This window comes from Garra rufa, chromosome 17, assembly GCF_049309525.1.
Source record: "Garra rufa chromosome 17, GarRuf1.0, whole genome shotgun sequence".
Taxonomy (NCBI): Eukaryota; Metazoa; Chordata; class Actinopteri; order Cypriniformes; family Cyprinidae; genus Garra; species Garra rufa.
In genome coordinates this window covers 24,478,363-24,497,061 of record NC_133377.1, presented here as the reverse complement: position 1 = coordinate 24,497,061, position 18,699 = coordinate 24,478,363, and the positions used below count along the sequence as shown (strand labels likewise).

The window sequence follows — 18,699 nt, the reverse complement described above, 5'->3', positions numbered from 1 at the left end:
CTGGGGAAACATGGCCTGACCCGACCGTGCCTCTCAATGTCTAACTAAACAATTCCTGTCTGGGAAAAACTATAGTGCTTCTGTACAATTCAAGAACCACATTTCTATCATGACAATGGTAATGGATGTGGCAATGTATGTAGTCTTGCCGGAATAGATCTGCTACGCTGCTGAATTGCCGCTGCTGTTAGTTGCTGTTGTTGTAGATTATTGCTGCTGCAAAGCAAGTACAGGAACTTGCGACTGCCAATACATACACCGATACGATGCTGTGAGTATTTAAGACATACTGCGGCTGTACAAATAGCATCTATAATAACTCGTGGCAGATCTGTACAGGTGGAGCTGGGGAGGTGGAGGGTTTCAGAGGAACTCTGAAAGCGTGATGCGAAATGCTCTTGTGAATGTCAACCAGCCATTTTAATGTAAAGCAGCAAACTCATTGGCTGTATGCAACATGAGCCAATCAGCATGTGCCAAATAGTTTAAAGCTATGAATATCATCAGTTTGTGATAACAATCCATCAGCCTGCACCATCTAGAGTTTCATGAAAGAACCTGGCATTTATGCACAGCAAGAATCTCAGGCACATTTGTTCAAAAATGCTTCAGTTTTAGAAAGAGTGTTTTAGAAGTTTAAATAAAATAAATCGTATTTACCCCTTGTTTAACAAAGTTTTGCATGACAAAGTAAAGTGAATCCTTACTATTTTGTCTGATTGTCTGAATTAAACCAAGTGCTCTTTAAAGGGTTAGTTCACTCAAAAATGAAAATTACCCTGATTTATTCACCCTCAAGGCATCCTAGGTGTATATGACATTCTTCTTTCAGACAAATCTAATTGGAGTTATTTTAAAAAATTATCCTGGCTCTTCCAGGCTTTATAACGGCAGTGTGTGGGTGTTTCTGTTCAACAGTCCAATAAAGAGCATCGATCCATAAAAAAAGTGGCTCACGTGGCTCCAGGGGGTGAATAAAGGCCTCCTGTAGCAAATCAATGTGTTTTTGTACGAAAAATATCCATATTTAAAACGTATTAACCACTTTTCTCTAGCTTGCACTAACTGTTGTACTCAAAAGCTGTTCCAGACCGCTAAAGTAAGCAAACTTTGCTTTCTTTTGTTCCTGTAAACTCAATCCTGTTCCTGGAGATCTACCTACCTGCAGATTTTAGTTCCAGTCCTGTTCTAACACAGCTGTCTGTAATTATCAAGTGCTGCCTATGAGATTAATTAGCTGGTTCAGGTATGTTTAATGAGGGTTGGAGCTGAACTTTGTAGGATGGTAGATCTCCAGGAAAAGGGTTGAGCACCCCTGCGCTACATATGTCCTACGACATACACCCAGAAACTGTACAATTTTGAATATAACTCGTCTGAAAGACATATACATCATATACACCTAGGATGGCCTGAGGGTGAAAATAACATTAATTTTCATTTTTGAGTGAACTAACTCTTTAATCTGTTGTATTCTTTAAGAGTAAATGATTGGAAATTGATGAGCAATCTAAAAGCAGTAGTCTCTGTAGAGAAGCTGACTAAATGAAAAGTAGGGTTATTAGGGTGTGTTATGTATGAGTGAGTATAGCTAAACCAGACAAATGATTTGAGGGGTGTGTGTCTGGGGGTGGGACTGGAAGGCCAGTAATCCAGGTGTTTTGTCTGCTAGAAATAGAAAAACATGTCTGCACAGCAGACAAGTGGGGCCATTATGTTTCTCTAAATTGGTTTATGTCTTAAATATTGTCAAGCCCCTTCAAGGCAAGTTAGTTCACTCCACGGCCATCATGGTGATGACACCAGTCATGCAAAGACAACTCCTGTCTACTTAAATCATTATTTCAAATAAAATACTTCAGGTCAGAAGAAAGTCACATCCTTAAAAAAGATACTTAAAACAAGATTCATTTAAAGAGTAAAAACTAAAGTTGCACATTTTGACTTATTTTTATATAATACACAAATTTTCTTTATAAAATTGTATTTGTCTTACCCATTAAGCAAATTGTTTTATCTCGTTTATTATATTTAGTGAGGTAAATTAAGAAAAATGGGCTAAAAATAAGTCTTAATATTTTATAGATTTTTCTCTATATAGTGGACTTAAATAGTGACCAACGGGTTGAAGATCCAAATTGCAGTTTCAAGGGATCTACACGATCCCAGCTGAGGAATAAGGGTCTTATCTAGTGAAACGATTGACATTTTCTAAACTTTTTAACCTCAAATGCTCGTCTTGCATTAGCTCCGAGATGTGCTTCTTCATCTTCAAGTATTATGTAATCACGGCCACATGTGGTTAGTTCTTCGTTTGTGCACTTCGGTTCATAAAGGTAGGGTAGGGCTAAAAACTTCCTCCAACTAAATCTTTGTTTTACCTTTTTTGGTAAAAGCCATACTTCCTCCTACATCACTCGTGAACTTTTCAACATGACTACATAATGCGTCAAGACGAGCTAGTACAAGATTAGCATTTGTGGTTAAAAAGTATACAAATGTTTTTTTTTTGTTTTTTTTAGAAAATTACTAATTGTTTCAGTAGATAAGACCCTTATTCCTTGGCTGGGATCGTATAGAGCCCTTCGAAGCTGCATTGAAACTGGAATTTGGACCTTGAACTCATTGGATCCCACTGAAGTCCACTATATGGAAAAAAATCCTGGAATGTATTTTTTTTTTTCAAACCCTTAATTTTTTTTTTCAAATTAAGAAATAAAGACATGAACATCTTGGATGGCATAGAGGTGAGTGAATTATTAGGAACTTTTTAGTTTGGATTTTAACAAATTTTTCAAGAACCCATCTATCAGAATCATGAAATGACAAATGGTAAAAAAGAGGCCTTTTGTTGTCTAAGAACATCCTCTGAAAACACTTCCAAATACTGAAATGAAAGGTTATGCAACGCTAGGGCTTACCCTATTATTCTGACCGAGTGTGTTCCATGTTTGCGGTACTGTGATGGCTTGTGGTAATTGACATCCGTATGTCGGTAAATTCCACTCTTGTATACAAAGAAATCCTCGTGGACCTCCATGATGGCTAAAAAGGGAAAACAAATACAACAAACATTCATTATGTATCATTACAATTGTACAGTAATGAAAAGAAACCTTGAATCTATGTCCATAAATGGCTGATCTCCATTGTTTAATCAGATTGATATTTGACCTTCAGACGTCACTGAATCTGTCATTGAATCAAAATCTGATCTGTCAGTAAACAGAGCCTAATGACACTCCTGCACACTAGGGCTATCTTTTCATCTCCTGTTTCTCAATATAAGCCAGAGGTTAGGCAGATTTTTTTGCAGAGATTAGAAGTGAAATCTGGCATTAATCCAGAGTTCCCTCCTGTCTGGAACAATACAACAGAACACTGGCACAGGATCACGGAGTCGCTCTGAACAACACAGAAACACACACCCTCATCATATTACTGCAGGGGACATTTTTCAAGAATAAACTGCATATATGGAGAGTTTAGGCCTTTTGTCTAAACTAAATGCCATATGGGCGTCTACAACATCCATGGTGACTAATACGACATAGACTAATCGTTGCAGACTGCATTAACAATCATTAGGCATGAGCTTTTTGCTATTCTTATCCTCTGGCTCAATGTATTGTACAAACACACACACACACACACACACACACACACAAATGCTTCTGGAGAAATCCATACCTTGCACAGGGCCATTATCCATAATCTCCTTCATAATCTCATTCTCCTGTGAGTGGAAAAGCAACATGTCAAATGAGTTCAGTTTGTGAGAATTAATAGCGTATTTCAGCCTAATGCTGTTTACACTTCAAATTCTGCATACATATTGCACCAAAAAAGATATATGCACTTGTAATAAAATTCCTGAAATAATGACAGTATGAGAAGTCTTAAGATGCATGGGTAAAAACATCTTAGTACACATAATAGTCATCCTTCCATATATTCTTACACTGAATTGTTTAATTGTTCACTGCATTCCTTTGTCACATCTGTGAACGATATATGATCTAAAACATGCCTAGAGACATGTATATGACTTAGACTATGCATTCAACAAGACAAATGGGTGGTAAAATATGGCTCAGGGAGAAAATACGTTCAACCATGACATGACTACTGATGTAATGCCTCTCCAGACAGTTGTGAGTTATTTCTCCCTTTGGCTTTGAGTCGAGGGGTTTTTGAGTGATGTAGAAATTGAACACAGAAAAGCACACAGTTGCCATTGGTATTATGCGGGTAGAAGTTTGCATTTTTTAAACAGAATGTAATTCTAACATGTTAGAACATATGGGACGCCTGGTTATAAACGAAACTTGTTTTCCACTAAAACATCTGTTAAATGATAAAATGATTTGCTGCTTGATTTGAGAGGTTAGTTGACTTACATTGGAGGATAATCTGTATGGTGGGGTTGATTGGTAGATATCATTGTGGTAGCTGTGGCTGTTGGGACAGTGCGCTGTGGCCTGCCTCTTTCCCCGGCCCACCGCTCGACTTTGCATCATACAGCGAGCCACTTCAGCAGGAGTTTGCTGGGGCGGAGAGAAGGGGTAACACTCCTCTGTCACGACCCTGAGAGAAAAAAGCAAATATTTAAAACAAAAGGACTGTCTGTTATAATGTTCTAAGTATGTTAATGCAGGTGTGTTTCCCCCGAGAAGGCAAGTGAGGCAGTGTCTCCTCAAAATATTGGATGAAATCTGAGGGACAAACAAATGAAAACTTTTTGAATTTGAAGATCAGGGTAAATTTAACTTATTTTGTTTTCTGGTAAACATGCAAGTATCTTCTGTAGCTTCTAAAGGGCAGTAATAAATGAAAAAATATGATATTTAGACAAAATAAGAAAAATGTACACATCTTCATTCTGTTCAAAAGTTAACACCCCCCCCCCCCTCCCCGGCTCTAAATGCATTGTGTTTCCTTCTGGAGCATCAGTGAGCATTTAAACCTTCTGTTATAGTTGCATATTGAGGTCTGTTACAACCTCAGTTCTCCTCAGTGTGAAAACATAGAGCTTAAAATCATACAGTCATTGCTAGCAAAGGGTTCAAATACACAAAAATGCTGAAAAACCAAAGAATTTGCGGGACCCTGAAGGATTTTTCTGAAGAACAGCGGGCAGTTTAACCGTTCATGACAAACAAGGGACTCATGAACAACTATCACTAAACAAAAAAAAAAAAAAACAGCTGTGGATCATCCAGGTGACAACACAGTATTAAGAATCAAGTGTATGTAAACTTTTGAACAGGGTCATTTTTTATGAATTAAACTATTTTTGTAAAATATGTTATAATAGGTAAGTACTAAATAAAAAATAACATGCATTTTGTATGATCCCTCTTATTTTGGTAAAATAATTAACATTTAGCAGATTCTGCAAGGTGTATGTAAACTTATGACCTCAGCTGTATGTGTCAGATGTGCATCATCATGATGTTGTGTGTAAAACATAAGCGAATTACCCTCTTCTCCTTAGGTACCACCAGGCCCCATCAACACGCCCCCCGGAGCAGCCACCCTGATGGCGTGTGTCACAGGAAATCAGATTCTGCGGTGAGAGCTGAGGGGTCATGTGACCCATTGACTGAACAGAGATCCGGTCTGATGCAACAGCTAGGAGTCACAAGGGTTCACATATGAGCGACAGGACAGAGGAACTGCGTTATATAATATACACACAATATTCTACAGCGTCCTTCTGCTGTGGGCTGTGTCTTCTCTGACTCACCTGCAGTTGAGAAAGCCCAGGATGCATTACAGTTCCCCTGGTCCAAGGGCTCATGGATTTTCCCTGGCCATTTCTCTGCTGCGTTAAAGTAACTTGGCAGATGATTGTTTCCATTCATATTCATCTGCAGGATATAAAGTAGGATTGAATTTTTTTTTCTTCAAAGGAAGTGACTTTAATGGCTGGTTTGGCATAGAAGACATGAATAACACAGAAAAACGATGTCCATAAATGCCCCCATGGTGTGATTTTGAGTGATTTTTGTGGCATAATAAAATAATTTCCATATATTTTATTTTTTACAGGACCAGTGGATGGATGAGAAGCAGTCTGGGTCTCCAAAGTCCATGGTTTGTCTGAGCAAAATACTGTATAAAGCCTTAGTGTGGTTATATAACAGTGATTAGTTAATTTTGTGGGTTTTCAGAAGTATTCCAGTGGAAAGTCCAGAAATTTGGAGTTTCCAACTTTTTACCTGTTCCATCAATTATTAAAAAAAAGTCAAAGCAAATTTTCAAACATTTTTTTTTTATCTTTACATCTGCTGTTAATATCTGTTCTAGGTGATTTGATCACAAGTGGTCAGCTGAGACAAATTACCAACTATTATTATACTATTAAATATCTTATTCAGGTCAGTACTAAATAAACAATAACAAGCATTCTGTATAATCCCTCTTATATTATTTAGCAAATTCTGCAAGGTGTATGTAAACTTTTGACCTCAACTGTAAATGTCTTTACTGTCACTTTTGATCAGTTAAACACAACCTTAGTGAATAAAAATATGAATTTAATAAAAACCCAACCATATTTCCTGTTTTCACCCTCACCACTTGTGATCAGAATGACCAAAATTGATGTTAATACCAGGTGTGAACACTAAACCCTAAACCAAATCTTAACAGGGTTACATTCATGCTTGCTTTATGCCTCACAATTCTATAACTCTCCTCAGACCACTTCCAGTCATATTTTACATCCCAAAGTTTCATAAGCCCTGAATAAGGAATGTATTAGCAGTTTCTCTCATAAAGGCTCCTGTGTGCCTCTCCCTCTTTGGTAATGCATAGCTGCTGGTTGCTGTCCTCCTACATTCCAGCCAGTGATATCGTCATGATTCTCCCTGACAACTACCAGATATGATCCTGTGGAATGCAGGTGCTTGTCAAGTGTCCGGCACTGCAGCGGTGAATTGTGATGGTTAAAGGGCCCCCGAAGGGCCACGGCTCGCAGCAACACTTGACCCAACAGAGAAAGTGAGCACTCACGCTGAGCAAAGGGAATACTCCAATAAGAAAGTAAAGAGCGTGTGAGAGTGCGTGCTGCACTCAGCCCACTCATTAGTGTGCGTGCCGAGTGGGTTTTAGACAGATAGAGGCTTCAGAAACGACCCAGGGTAGACTCTAGAGACAGGTAGAGACGTGTTGGAGAATGTGGGCTGAAGAGAAAAGAGGAAGGGGAGGAAGATACGGGTATGGGTCTCTATCTAGTGAGGGTCCTTTTTGAGACTATCAAGGAACTGCACTCGTCAACAGCATCATTTCCAGCTTTCTCAAATCGTGAAATCGGCTCTTATGTAATGTGCTGATGTGGATCATGGGAAGCTCTTTGCAGAGAGACACTGAAAGCCTCAGCGAGCCACATCAAATAGCAGACGTCTAAGATGCATTCACTGCATTGCACTGCAACGAGCTGATGCATTGCAAAGATCAAACAACAGATTTCCGAATCCAGCTTCTTATTCTTGCTTTGATGGTTCCTAACGGAATTCTGCATTGCGCAGAGCGTGAGAGCGGATAATCAGAGAGCCGTCAATGGGCATAAATGTGAGATGAATAAAGAGATTATCCACATACTTGATTCTGACTGGTCAGTCGTGGCATTCTGGGAAAGCTTCTTGTCTCTATCACATGATCTCTTTATTCTCAATTCAACTCAAATCTATGTTTTATGTTTATTTATTTATTTAGTAAGTGGCCGTAACATAAAAGCAAATTGTTTTCTTAATCAGTATTTTTTTTATCTTGTTTTCCAGTAATAATATCTAATATCCCTAAAACAAGACTAATTTCCTTTTTGTATAAAATAAGGAGTGCTGGGCAACAATTAATCGCATCTAAAATAAAAGTTTTTGTGTACATATACACACATGCATGAATATAATATAAGAAAAATATGTTATGTTTATATATGAAATATGTTTATATATAATATAAATTATATGAATATAAATATACATGTAAACATTTCAAAATATATACTGTATGTGTGTGTCTTTATATATATACATACATATATTATATGAATCGTGATTAATCGTTTGAACAGCAATAAAAATAAGATAAGCTTAAGTAAGTTTTAAATACATTTCGTTTTTATATCAGATTTAGTATTTTTTAACAAGTACTGTTCAAAAGTTTGGGGTATGTAATTTTTTTAAAAAGAAACTAATACTTTTATTCAGCAAGGGCACATTAAAAAATAATCAAAAAGGACACTAAAGACATGTATTATGTTACAGAGAGAATCCTGTATCACATATTACAAAAAATGTAATTTGTTTTCCAGCTATTTTTTAACAATAATTATAAGAAGAAATGTTTCTTCTTGTGCCAAAGTGCCAAATCTTGTTTCACAATATTACTGTTTTTACTGTATTTTTAATCAAATACATGGTATTTAAACGGTAGTGTAAATCTCACAAAGGTTTTGTATACACCCTAGTAGAAAATGTACTAAAATGCATTTGAAATACATATATTTTATACCTTTTTATTTATTTATGTGCCTACTCTGCAATTGTACTTTTGGTAAGGTATACTAAAGTGGTATACTTCAATTCTGCTAAATTGGAACAACAAATTTTGTGCTTAATGCACTTTAATTGTGTGGAAGTAGTGCTGAGGTCCAAGTAAAGATATACTAGTATAGTTGATTGTGCTAAAGTGGAAATATTACAAGTATTAAAACACAATTTAGGCATAATATTAAGAAAATGTGCATTGTGCAATAAAAATACTCCAAATAATGTTTCATTAAAGTCTTAGTTTCTTAGTCTCTGTTTCATATTCCAGATGTAATGACTCAGATGAAAGCAGATGACTCTCACCTGCATCTCATTCATGTTCATAATGGTCCGTGAGGGGCGTTGTGTGCCCAGACGATACTGCAGACCCTCGTCCAGCGTCATACCCCAGAACTGACTGTAGTTAGCGGCCCTCCAACTAAACAGGTAAAAAGATAAAGAGAGTGAACAGAAAAGAGGAATACACTTTCATTAGTGCACTAGTTCATATATATTTAATAGCAGTAATGGCAGACTAGATTGGATTCCTGATGTTTACCCAGAGTCTCTCCTGTTGATTTCCTGGATCATGTCATTCTCCATCAGACAGGCATGATGCTCACATTCCCAACGCCCATTACGACCACATGTACTGTGGGAGACAAATAAAAACTGCTGGTAAACACATCCATGAACTTTAACAGCCCATATGAATATTATAAAATAAGGCCTAAAAAGACGAACTATTTCTTTTTTTTTACCAAATAGTCAGTAAAAGGAAAGTCAACCTCAGGATAAGTATTATATAATTTTCTAGTCATTTGTTATGAGTTATGGCAAAGTTCATTGTATGAGTTAATTTGTTAAATACAGTCGAGAAGGTCAAGACCTGTGAGTAGGTTTCTATTTTAAACTTGGGATACAAACACTTCATGTGTTTAAAATATTTCAAACATTTGATCATGGTTAATTTTATGATAAGTATTTGTGGAAAGTGAAGTGACTTTAAAACCCCTTATTGTTTTTTCATTAACAGTGCAGTTTCTGAGGACTGATTAACTTTTAGAACAATAAACAACATGGCGTGTTTATATAACTGTTTTAAAAAAGTGAAAGAAAATGTAGAGCGACGTCATGACCAAACCATAGACAGAAACAATGAATCAGTTCAGACATATTCTACATTTAAGACACAAAACAAGCAAGAGAGAGAAAAGAGAGAGAGAGAGAGAGAGAGAGAGAGAGAGAGAGAGAGAGAGAGAGAGAGAGAGGCCTGTGAGCCTTTTAAGGCTGCAGCTCTTGAAGAAATATCCATTTTTAGTCAGTCTCTGCTAGGGGAGGAGGTTCAGAAAGCCTGACGTTTGAGAGGAACATGGATTAAAAGAGGAAGGTGCACTTCTGCTGAGTCATTACTAGAGAGCAGCGAGATGAATCACAAAGAGGAGAGCAGAACTTCAGCATGTTACCTGTCCAGCACCGAATGCACTACGCACATGAATGATGCCTCAAATCATGTGTGGCAAGGAGAGGTTTCCTGTTATTAGAGGTTCAAGCCTAGTGCTGAAACCCTATTGTTATTGTTAGAATGGCTAAAGATCAGCAATCTCCATGTAAAACTGATTGAGCAGAACAAACCATAAGTCGTAGAGACTTCAAACTTGGAGGGATGGTAGTACTCACACTGTCTACAATGTCACAAATCGGCCTGATGGGGGCGCTACAGTGATCAAAAGTACAATATCGTTCAAACCTAAACCGTTCACCGAAGGCCCAAATGTCTTATGTTGTCAGAATCCTTGGCTCATGCTGGACAAAACACATGTCTCAAATTTGTCTGTCTCCCTGATGAAATTTTGGGTATTTTTTGGAAAATCTACTTTTGCGAACTAGTCCTAGGTTTTTCACCTGATTGGAACCAAATCAGTGCAGGAAGATTCTCAGGAGAGTGGATATCAATAATTCTCAAAAAAAAAAAAAAACTTAGAAACTTTCGACTCTCTGTCGCAAAGGGACACCAATATGTTTGAAAGTGGCCGCTTTTACTAAAATGACTAAAACTTTTGAACGGAATGAGATATCTCACAACACATATGTAAGAGCTGAATCTAAAGTTGCCGGGGAAAAAAAACATAAAAATGGCAATTACTATGCAATTGTTGTTCCTATCGACGTCAAAATTGGGACACACAGTCTTGGTCCAAAGTGCCACACGTAACTATAAGGACATTTGTGTATCTCAAAAAACATGGCCGCCATAGGCCGATGAATTTGAGCAGAGGCCGATCGGAACGAAACTCGGTGGCCTTGTTTGACTTGCGGTCCTAAAGGTCTTTGAGAAATTTAAAAGAAATCGGCCACTGGGGGGCAATATTGCATTTTTCAAGGGCTTAAATGATTGTGTATTGCGCAATTTTTCACACATGTGCACAAAATTTTTGTATCATACGATAGACCTCCTTTTTCCAAACTACTTTGCCTCTAGAACCACTGCTGTCAATCAAACCGGTTTTTCACTCAATCTGGAAAACAAAACACTGAAGTTTAATTCTCTGCCTCTCTAGGTAAATAATTATTAATAAAATGTTGAAATTTACCCTTTGCAAAGCTATAACAGGGTAGTTTAAAAAAGCCTAAACGAAAACTCAAAACTTCACAACATCTAGTGAGCACATGCGATAGGTGATTCTAAACAAGCATGTGCCGCTATAAGTCACAAATGTTAAAAATCACATTTTTATAGCAATTACCTGGATTTGCCAAATGCTCTTTGTAATCATTGATTTAGTTGGTTACAGCCACATTAACACAATAACTTTTTTCTTATGTGCTTAAATGCTTTAAGCGCATGAACCCCAGTAATCACTGCTTGCAGCTAAATTTTTGTCTGTTGCTGTATTTTATTTGGACTAGTATGCAACAACCTGGCAACCATACAGGTTTTGCACTCTGCACTCTTCTCTGTTACAATCAGTTACACATACAGTAGCATTTGTGACCAGGGTTGCCAGGGTTTTACAAAACGTGTTTTCTGGGGGGTAAAATATGTGTTTTTTGGCATGGTTCCCCTGGTGAAATTCACATTCCAGGGGATAAATATTACAGGGGATAAGTAATGCGGTCACCCGCTGACATGAAAAACAACCCGTGGCAACAGTGTTAAAGTAGCCCAATTCTGACAACACTGCTTATGACTTCTTTCTGTCAGGTGATATAAATTCAAAGTCCTAGTGCTCAACCTTCACACAGCAGTTCAGATTGAGACATAAGTTCACACATCAGCACACATCAGGCCTTTGGAGTGCAAAGGTGTCAAGTGACCCGTTGTCAGCAGGAAACTGAGTTTCTCATTCTGTCACGCTTCACTGTAATGCTTAAATCAGCATCCTGATACAGGCCTTTGACATGCCCTCTCAGACATATTTATGTGCCTTCTTTGTGTTTACATTTCATTGTAATCTCTAAAAGACGACAGCCGCTTGAATGCATGGGCTCCAGCAGGAATTCATATAGCATCTCTGATAGGGCCTATAGAAATGCAATGGCAAAAAGAGATTCAGATTGATAAAACTGTCTGCAAAATATCATTTTCTTTATCAGGATTGTTTTGTTTTCCAGTAAAAGTATGTAAACATACTTAAAACTTTTTGTTCGAAATTATATATATATATATATATATATATATATATATATATATATATATATATATATATATATATATATACTGTATATACACACACACACACACACACACACACACACAGTTGCAGTTTGCTTAGGATAAAAAGATTTGGATAACACATTCTTTTCATAACTCTAGCACAAAGATAGCAATAATTTCTGACCTATGGCTGTAAAATGTACACTTATAATGCAGACAAAGACCAACAGGATATTACCGGCAAGGTTTAAGAGAAAGATATACTTATATTGAGACACCAGTAGCACTCAACACATTACTGACTGAGGGACAGATCCTGCAGGAGCCAGTGGGTCTGTGGCTGCTACATGCCAAACGTACGGCCCCGTCCAGTGAGGCTTGAACTCAGGAAATCTCAGGATTATAGAGGTGAATGTGAACTCCACTGGGACAGAAGCCAGTATTTCATCAATCTTTGCCACCACAGGAAGCAGATCACTATATGCAGGAGAATGTAAAAAAATATCCTGATAAAACAAGAACTAAAGAGAGGGGAGATAACGTTCCAATGCCAGGAGCTGCCAATCTAGTGGCTGGTGTGATCACAGAAAGCACTGTCACGCCTAACTAACAGATAAAATCATATCACACCAACAACAGACTGAGTCAGACATACAAACAAAAACACATCTGCAGGGAGATCACACAACATGAGCATCTTTGGGTACTTTTTTACTGTACATGCTAAGGAAGCTAATATAAAAAAAAATCTTCACATTAAAGGCATAGTCCACCCAAAAATGAAAATTCTGTCATTAATTACTCAAAATTTGTTCATATTCAGGACACAAATTATTTTTGATATTTTAGATGAAATCCAAGAGCTTTTTGACCCTGCATAGACAGCAACACAACTAACATGTTCAAGGCCCAGAAAACTACTACTGTTGTAAACGCATGTCAAAGACTGACAGTAAGAGAAGAAATTCTTGAATAAAGTCGTTTATTAAGGTTGAACCACTGATGTCACATGGACTATTTTAACAATGTCTTTACTACCTTTCTTGGCCTTGAACATGTCAGTTGTGTTGCAGTCTACGCAGGGTCAGAAAGCACTCGGATTTCATCAGAAATATCTTAATTTGTGTTCTAAAGATGAACAAAGCTCTTATGGTTTTGGAACGACATGAGGTTGAGTAATTAATGACAGAATTCTCATTTTTCAGTGAACTAGCCCTTTGAAATTCCTTTATAGCAATGGTACAATTATCAACTCAACATTAAGTTTTAAAGTCAAATATTTCAAATTTTACAGATTATGTTTTATTGTATAATAGATTTTCTCTTTACAAGACTCTTAGGACCAGCATTAGGCCATTGCAAGGATTGACAGCTCTCATATTTAGATTATAATGTGTTCAGAAAAAAGTCAAATTTACTCTGTCACAACATATGCAATATGTGACAACCATGTGTGCAAACTACACCAAAAACAAACAATACTAGAGAAGACACCACACCGTATTCCCAGAGACAATACCCATATCACTGCTGTGTGAAAAAGCTTTGGCATTGGGGTAAGGAATTCCTGCTTTTCTGTTTTGTCTAACATCACTAGTTTCTCACGAGCAAGGCAAAATATAGTGAAAAAGCACTATCAGATGCTTTTTAGACCAATAAACATTATACCATCGAAAGTAAATAAGAAGACAGCACGGAAGACAACAAAAAATGGAAAATAAACTCTCAGAATCATGATTCTATTTCTTGCTATTGTAACTTTATTTTTCATTATTGCGAATTTAAGTCACAATATGCCTTTAATTTTATTTAATTTAAGGGGAGACACTGCAGGCAAAAACACAGTTTTTGTCAAGTTTGAGATTTTGGGCTTTTTGGTTTTTCATAAAGTGTTTTTTCAGACTAGTGGAAAGAAAACATCCAAAAGACACTGTTAAGTGTTTCTTTTATAGCACTTTATCTATTTGTGTCAATAGATTTTAATTACAATGCATATTTTTAAAGGCCGTTTTCCCAAAATGAGTTTTTTCTCCTACACTGAGCCATAAATCTCCACTTCAGTAGCACTTACACACACCAAACTTTACATTTTTATTCCTATCTATATTCTGAAGGTTTATACAGAGGGATTTGTTCATTTATAATTTGCTTGATTTTAAACAACATTTGATTCCCCAAAAAACTGTAAAAAAAAAAATAGTAACACAGCTGTAAACACAATTAAGCCTTTAGAGACTATTAAAAAAACTGAATCAGCATGATATGTTACACATCTATACATTTATCCCATGCATGTGCTGAAGTTGAGTAGCAAATATGGTAAAGTCAACAGAGCTTTCACAAAAGCTATGGAGAAGAAATAGTTTTATTGTATTAGGAAGTCTAAGGCTACGTGAAGATTTCTAAGACATTAAAAGCCTTATTCCTTAGTTTAAAGGGTGTTGAACCAGAAATGCACAATTTCATAAAATGTTTGATCAGAGCAACTGAGAAAAACCTGCAATGTACAGCCAAAGACTTGCGAGATGACCCGATGAAAGGAGGAAAAATACTTCATTCCAGAGTAGAAGATGAACATAAGACAAGCATGGCTTTCATGTTGGGGCGAATACCATTCTTGATCAAGAAGAACAAAAAGGTCAGCTTGAATATGCTAAAATTTATTTGGATAGACCTGTGGAGTTCTGGAAGAATGTTTGATGGAGTGATGTGACCAAACTAGAACTTTTTGGACCTATGGATCAGCGGTATGTCTGGTGCAAAAAAGGGAAAACTAATGAGCAGAAGAACACTATCTCCATGGTAAAACATGGAGGTGAGCCAGTCCTATTATGGGGTTGTTTTACTGTAGCATGAAGTGGAAAACATGAGCGTATGAAGGAAACCATGGATTCCTTGAAGTATCAGGCCATTTTGCCAAGAATTGTGATGCCTTTGGTACAAAGACCGAAGATGATGATCAATGGACTTTCCTGCAGGACAATCATCCCAAAGTAAGCATCCAAATCTACTAATGCTTGTTCAGGGATCAGTCACAGAATGTTCTTGAGTGGCCTGTTCAGTTTCCAGATTTAATTCTCATTGAAAATATTTGGTTGAATTTTAAGAAAAGCTGTGGCAAAGTGAAAACCAAAGATTATCCATGATTTAAAAGCTTTTTCAGCCGAGGAATGGTCCAAGATTGCAGTAGAGAGGTGATCAACGCTTCTAAAAACTTTCAAACAGCGTTTATTGGTGGTTTTAAATAATAAAAGATTCTGCACCAAATTTTACTTTTGGGGGTTGAATCATTTTGAACATGAACGTTTAGAGCCAATTAGATTTTTTTCCATTATTTATCAATTTATGTTCTCAGAATTACTCAAATGTGTATTAAAATACTTTATCTAATAGTGTCCTAATGCCTTTGTAGATTTGTTTTTAGAAAAACAAATTATCTGGAACAAAATGTCTTGCATGTCAAGGGGGTTGAATAATTTCAATTGCAACTGTATTTGTAGTTTTCTGCCTGTTCTAAATATTTTCTGAATTATGGAGCGACAAAATGAGTTACCCAAAAATCCCCTCTGTAAAAACATTTGACTCTAATATGTCAAAAATTTGCAAACCATCTTTTGGCATTAAAATAGTATTATCAGGATTTACTAAAGACACGCAGTGAAGAATTAGCGCTGAAAAGGTGTGGACACAGTTATGTTTGCACCTGACCTTATTAAATATGCATTTGTAAGAGTTTCCCATTCAGACGGAAAATTTATGGGAGGAAAGTATTAAAATGAATTATGTTTGTGCTTGTCCAATTACTGGTATTTGCACCATTATTTGACGCCAAAAAAGCATATCTTAAAGCAGGTGGTAATTTGCACTGCTCTTAGTAGAATGCGCTGGTCATTATGAAAATGATCTGGCTGCGTCTGCATCACATGCAGAATTGCCCCTCCCATATGTGGAATTGTTTATCAATCATCCACAATTCTCACAGCAAATCTCATCTGGAGATTATGTAGCGCACAGCTCAGTCAGATAAATTAGTCAGTGCGAAAAATGCAACAATCCAACACCAAAAAAACAGAAAGGTCATTTACTGCCAAGCAGTTAGTTTACTAATTTGTATATTCCACTGTATATTGCATTTCAGCAAAATGATATATTCCCACGCAAGCTACAGAGGTTTATGTGTCCACTGACTCCTCAAACAGTGAAGAGGAATGTGCTTTGACTATGGCTGGTGCAACGGATTAGAATCTATGAGTAGAGCTAATCCTATTACTGAGGGGTTTTATTTAAAGGGGGAGAGACACAGGGTAAATATTATGGATGCATATGTGCTGTACATTATCCTGCTATGTGTTTGTACTGTCAGGATCACAAGGGCATGAAGCATATGTATGGAAACTCAGGAATGTGTGTAATCTTTTCAGGACCCGAGGGGTCGCACTCTCCTGCCCAGTCAAGACTCTCTCCGTCTGTGGATAAATCCTGCCAACATGTGTGTTGATTTGGCCAAACAATGGCCTTGGATTGAGAGATCCACTGTGCCCTTGAAAAGGCCGTGTTGTCAGTGCTATGAAAATACTGTTTGGAGAAAGAAAGGATTTGTTTGTTGCTTCAAACTCACCATAAATTACAGTTTTCTTTGTATGTTGCTCCTGAGTGAAACCTATGGCCGTTTCTTTCACAAGAACCTGAAATCAACAAACAACAATTATGAATTAATCTGCAGTCGATTTAAAGAAGAACCACACACATGCTAAGCCTTTGGATTAAAAGTGTGTCTGATGTAGTCTGTAGGTGCCCTCAGTGGAATGTTTTCTTGGCTTTCCATTGCTTTCCCAGAGACTGTGCTGTCGTCATGCCTTGACGAGCTTAATCAGAGATTGCCACATTGCCTGGCTGGAAATGGGCAGACCATCTTTCCTCTCCTTCTAATATACTAAGTGTAAACTACATGCAACTTCTATAAACTACTGCATAAGTACAGACACACACACAAAAATCATCATTATATTAATTATGTAAATAAAAATAATTTTAATGTCAAAGTGCGTAATTTTTGTACTATTAGTGGCATCGAATAGAATTACATAACAACGCTGGCTCAATCAAATGTTGGAAAATGGGAGGAGGGGAATGTTTGAAACTTATTTGGAAACAGGGTCACTGTTTGGCTGGTTAATATGATTCAGTTGGCCACTGCTGGTAGATGTTGTAACTACACCGTCTGGGCCCAAAATGCGTCGTTCTCCATATTTTTCACATGTTATGTGTGGGGCTTTTTTATTTTTATTTTATTTATTTATTTGCAAGTGACATTCACTACCAGTCAAAAGTTTTTGAACAGCTAGATAATGTTTTTTAAAGAAGTCTCTTCTGCTCACCAAGTCTGTATTTATTTAAACCAAAGTACAGCAAAACAGTACAATTTTGAAATATTTTTCTATTTAAAATAATAGTTTTTTTTTATATTTTAAAACGTAATTTATTCTTGTAATTTCAAAGCTGAATTTTAAGCATTACTCCAGTCACATGATCCTTCAGAAATCATTGTAATATTCTGATTTGCTGCTCAAAAAACATTTATTTTATTTATTTATTGTTATTAGTAAAGTTGAAAACAGGCAAGTAGAATTTTTCCAGGTTTCTTTGATAAATAGAACTTTCAGAAGAACAGCATTTATTTAAAATAGATATATTTTATAACATTCTAAATGTCTTTTTCATCACTTTTGATCAATTTAAAGCATCCTTGCTAAATAAAAGTATTACTTTCTATAACCCCCCCCCCCCCCCACACAAAAAAAAATAAAGAATTAAAAAAGAATGTACCCGACTGTTTTAAATAATAAATATAAAAAATCATAATAAAAATGTTTCTTGAACAGCAACTCAGCATATTAGAATGATTTCTGAAGGATCGTGCGACACTAAAGACTGGAGTAATGATGCTGAAAATTCAGCTTTGATCACAGGAAAATATAACATCTTCAGATATATTCAATTAGAAAGCAGTTATTTTAAATAGTAAAAATATTTCAAAATTTTACTATTTTGCTTGGTGAACAGAATTGACTTTAAAAAACCATTAAAAATCTTACTGTTCAAAAACTTCCAATAAAGTTTAATTATAATTTTATTTCTGTAAGTCTTAAGTGATATGTTAATAAATATGTTAATGGCTTGAAGCATAATTAGTATGAAATACATTTTAAATACATTTTTAATTGTTTTTTTGTCTGGTGTTGCCATTTGCACACTTCACGGTTAAGTACTCAAACTTTAGTTGCATTTGTTTGATTATCTTTTTTAAATAAACTAAATCCCAGGGTTTTTATAGGCACGTTTCAAGTTTAAACATCAAAAAGTTATGCTTTAGCTGCAATTACCCAAAGTTCTGAACGAACATGAAGCATGAACTATCAGATACTATTTTTACTGTAAATGAAAGTGGCTTTCCGGAGAAAACATTTACTGAGATTTAGCAACACTCTCGGTCTGAGTAATGCT

At 36.4% G+C, this 18,699-nt stretch overlaps 1 protein-coding gene across 1 annotated transcript in view; it reads right to left on the bottom strand.

The window, feature by feature from the left end:
• Positions 1-18,699, bottom strand: part of tinagl1 (tubulointerstitial nephritis antigen-like 1) — a 32,008-nt gene that overhangs the window by 6,184 nt on the left and 7,125 nt on the right. The window contains exons 3-10 of the mRNA XM_073822124.1: positions 16,814-16,880; positions 9,097-9,189; positions 8,862-8,976; positions 5,750-5,873; positions 5,484-5,634; positions 4,401-4,587; positions 3,691-3,736; positions 2,922-3,045 (exon numbers count right to left, since the gene is read on the bottom strand). Coding sequence (XP_073678225.1) covers positions 2,922-3,045; positions 3,691-3,736; positions 4,401-4,587; positions 5,484-5,634; positions 5,750-5,873; positions 8,862-8,976; positions 9,097-9,189; positions 16,814-16,880 — 907 coding nt within the window. The remainder of the gene's footprint in view (positions 1-2,921; positions 3,046-3,690; positions 3,737-4,400; positions 4,588-5,483; positions 5,635-5,749; positions 5,874-8,861; positions 8,977-9,096; positions 9,190-16,813; positions 16,881-18,699) is intronic.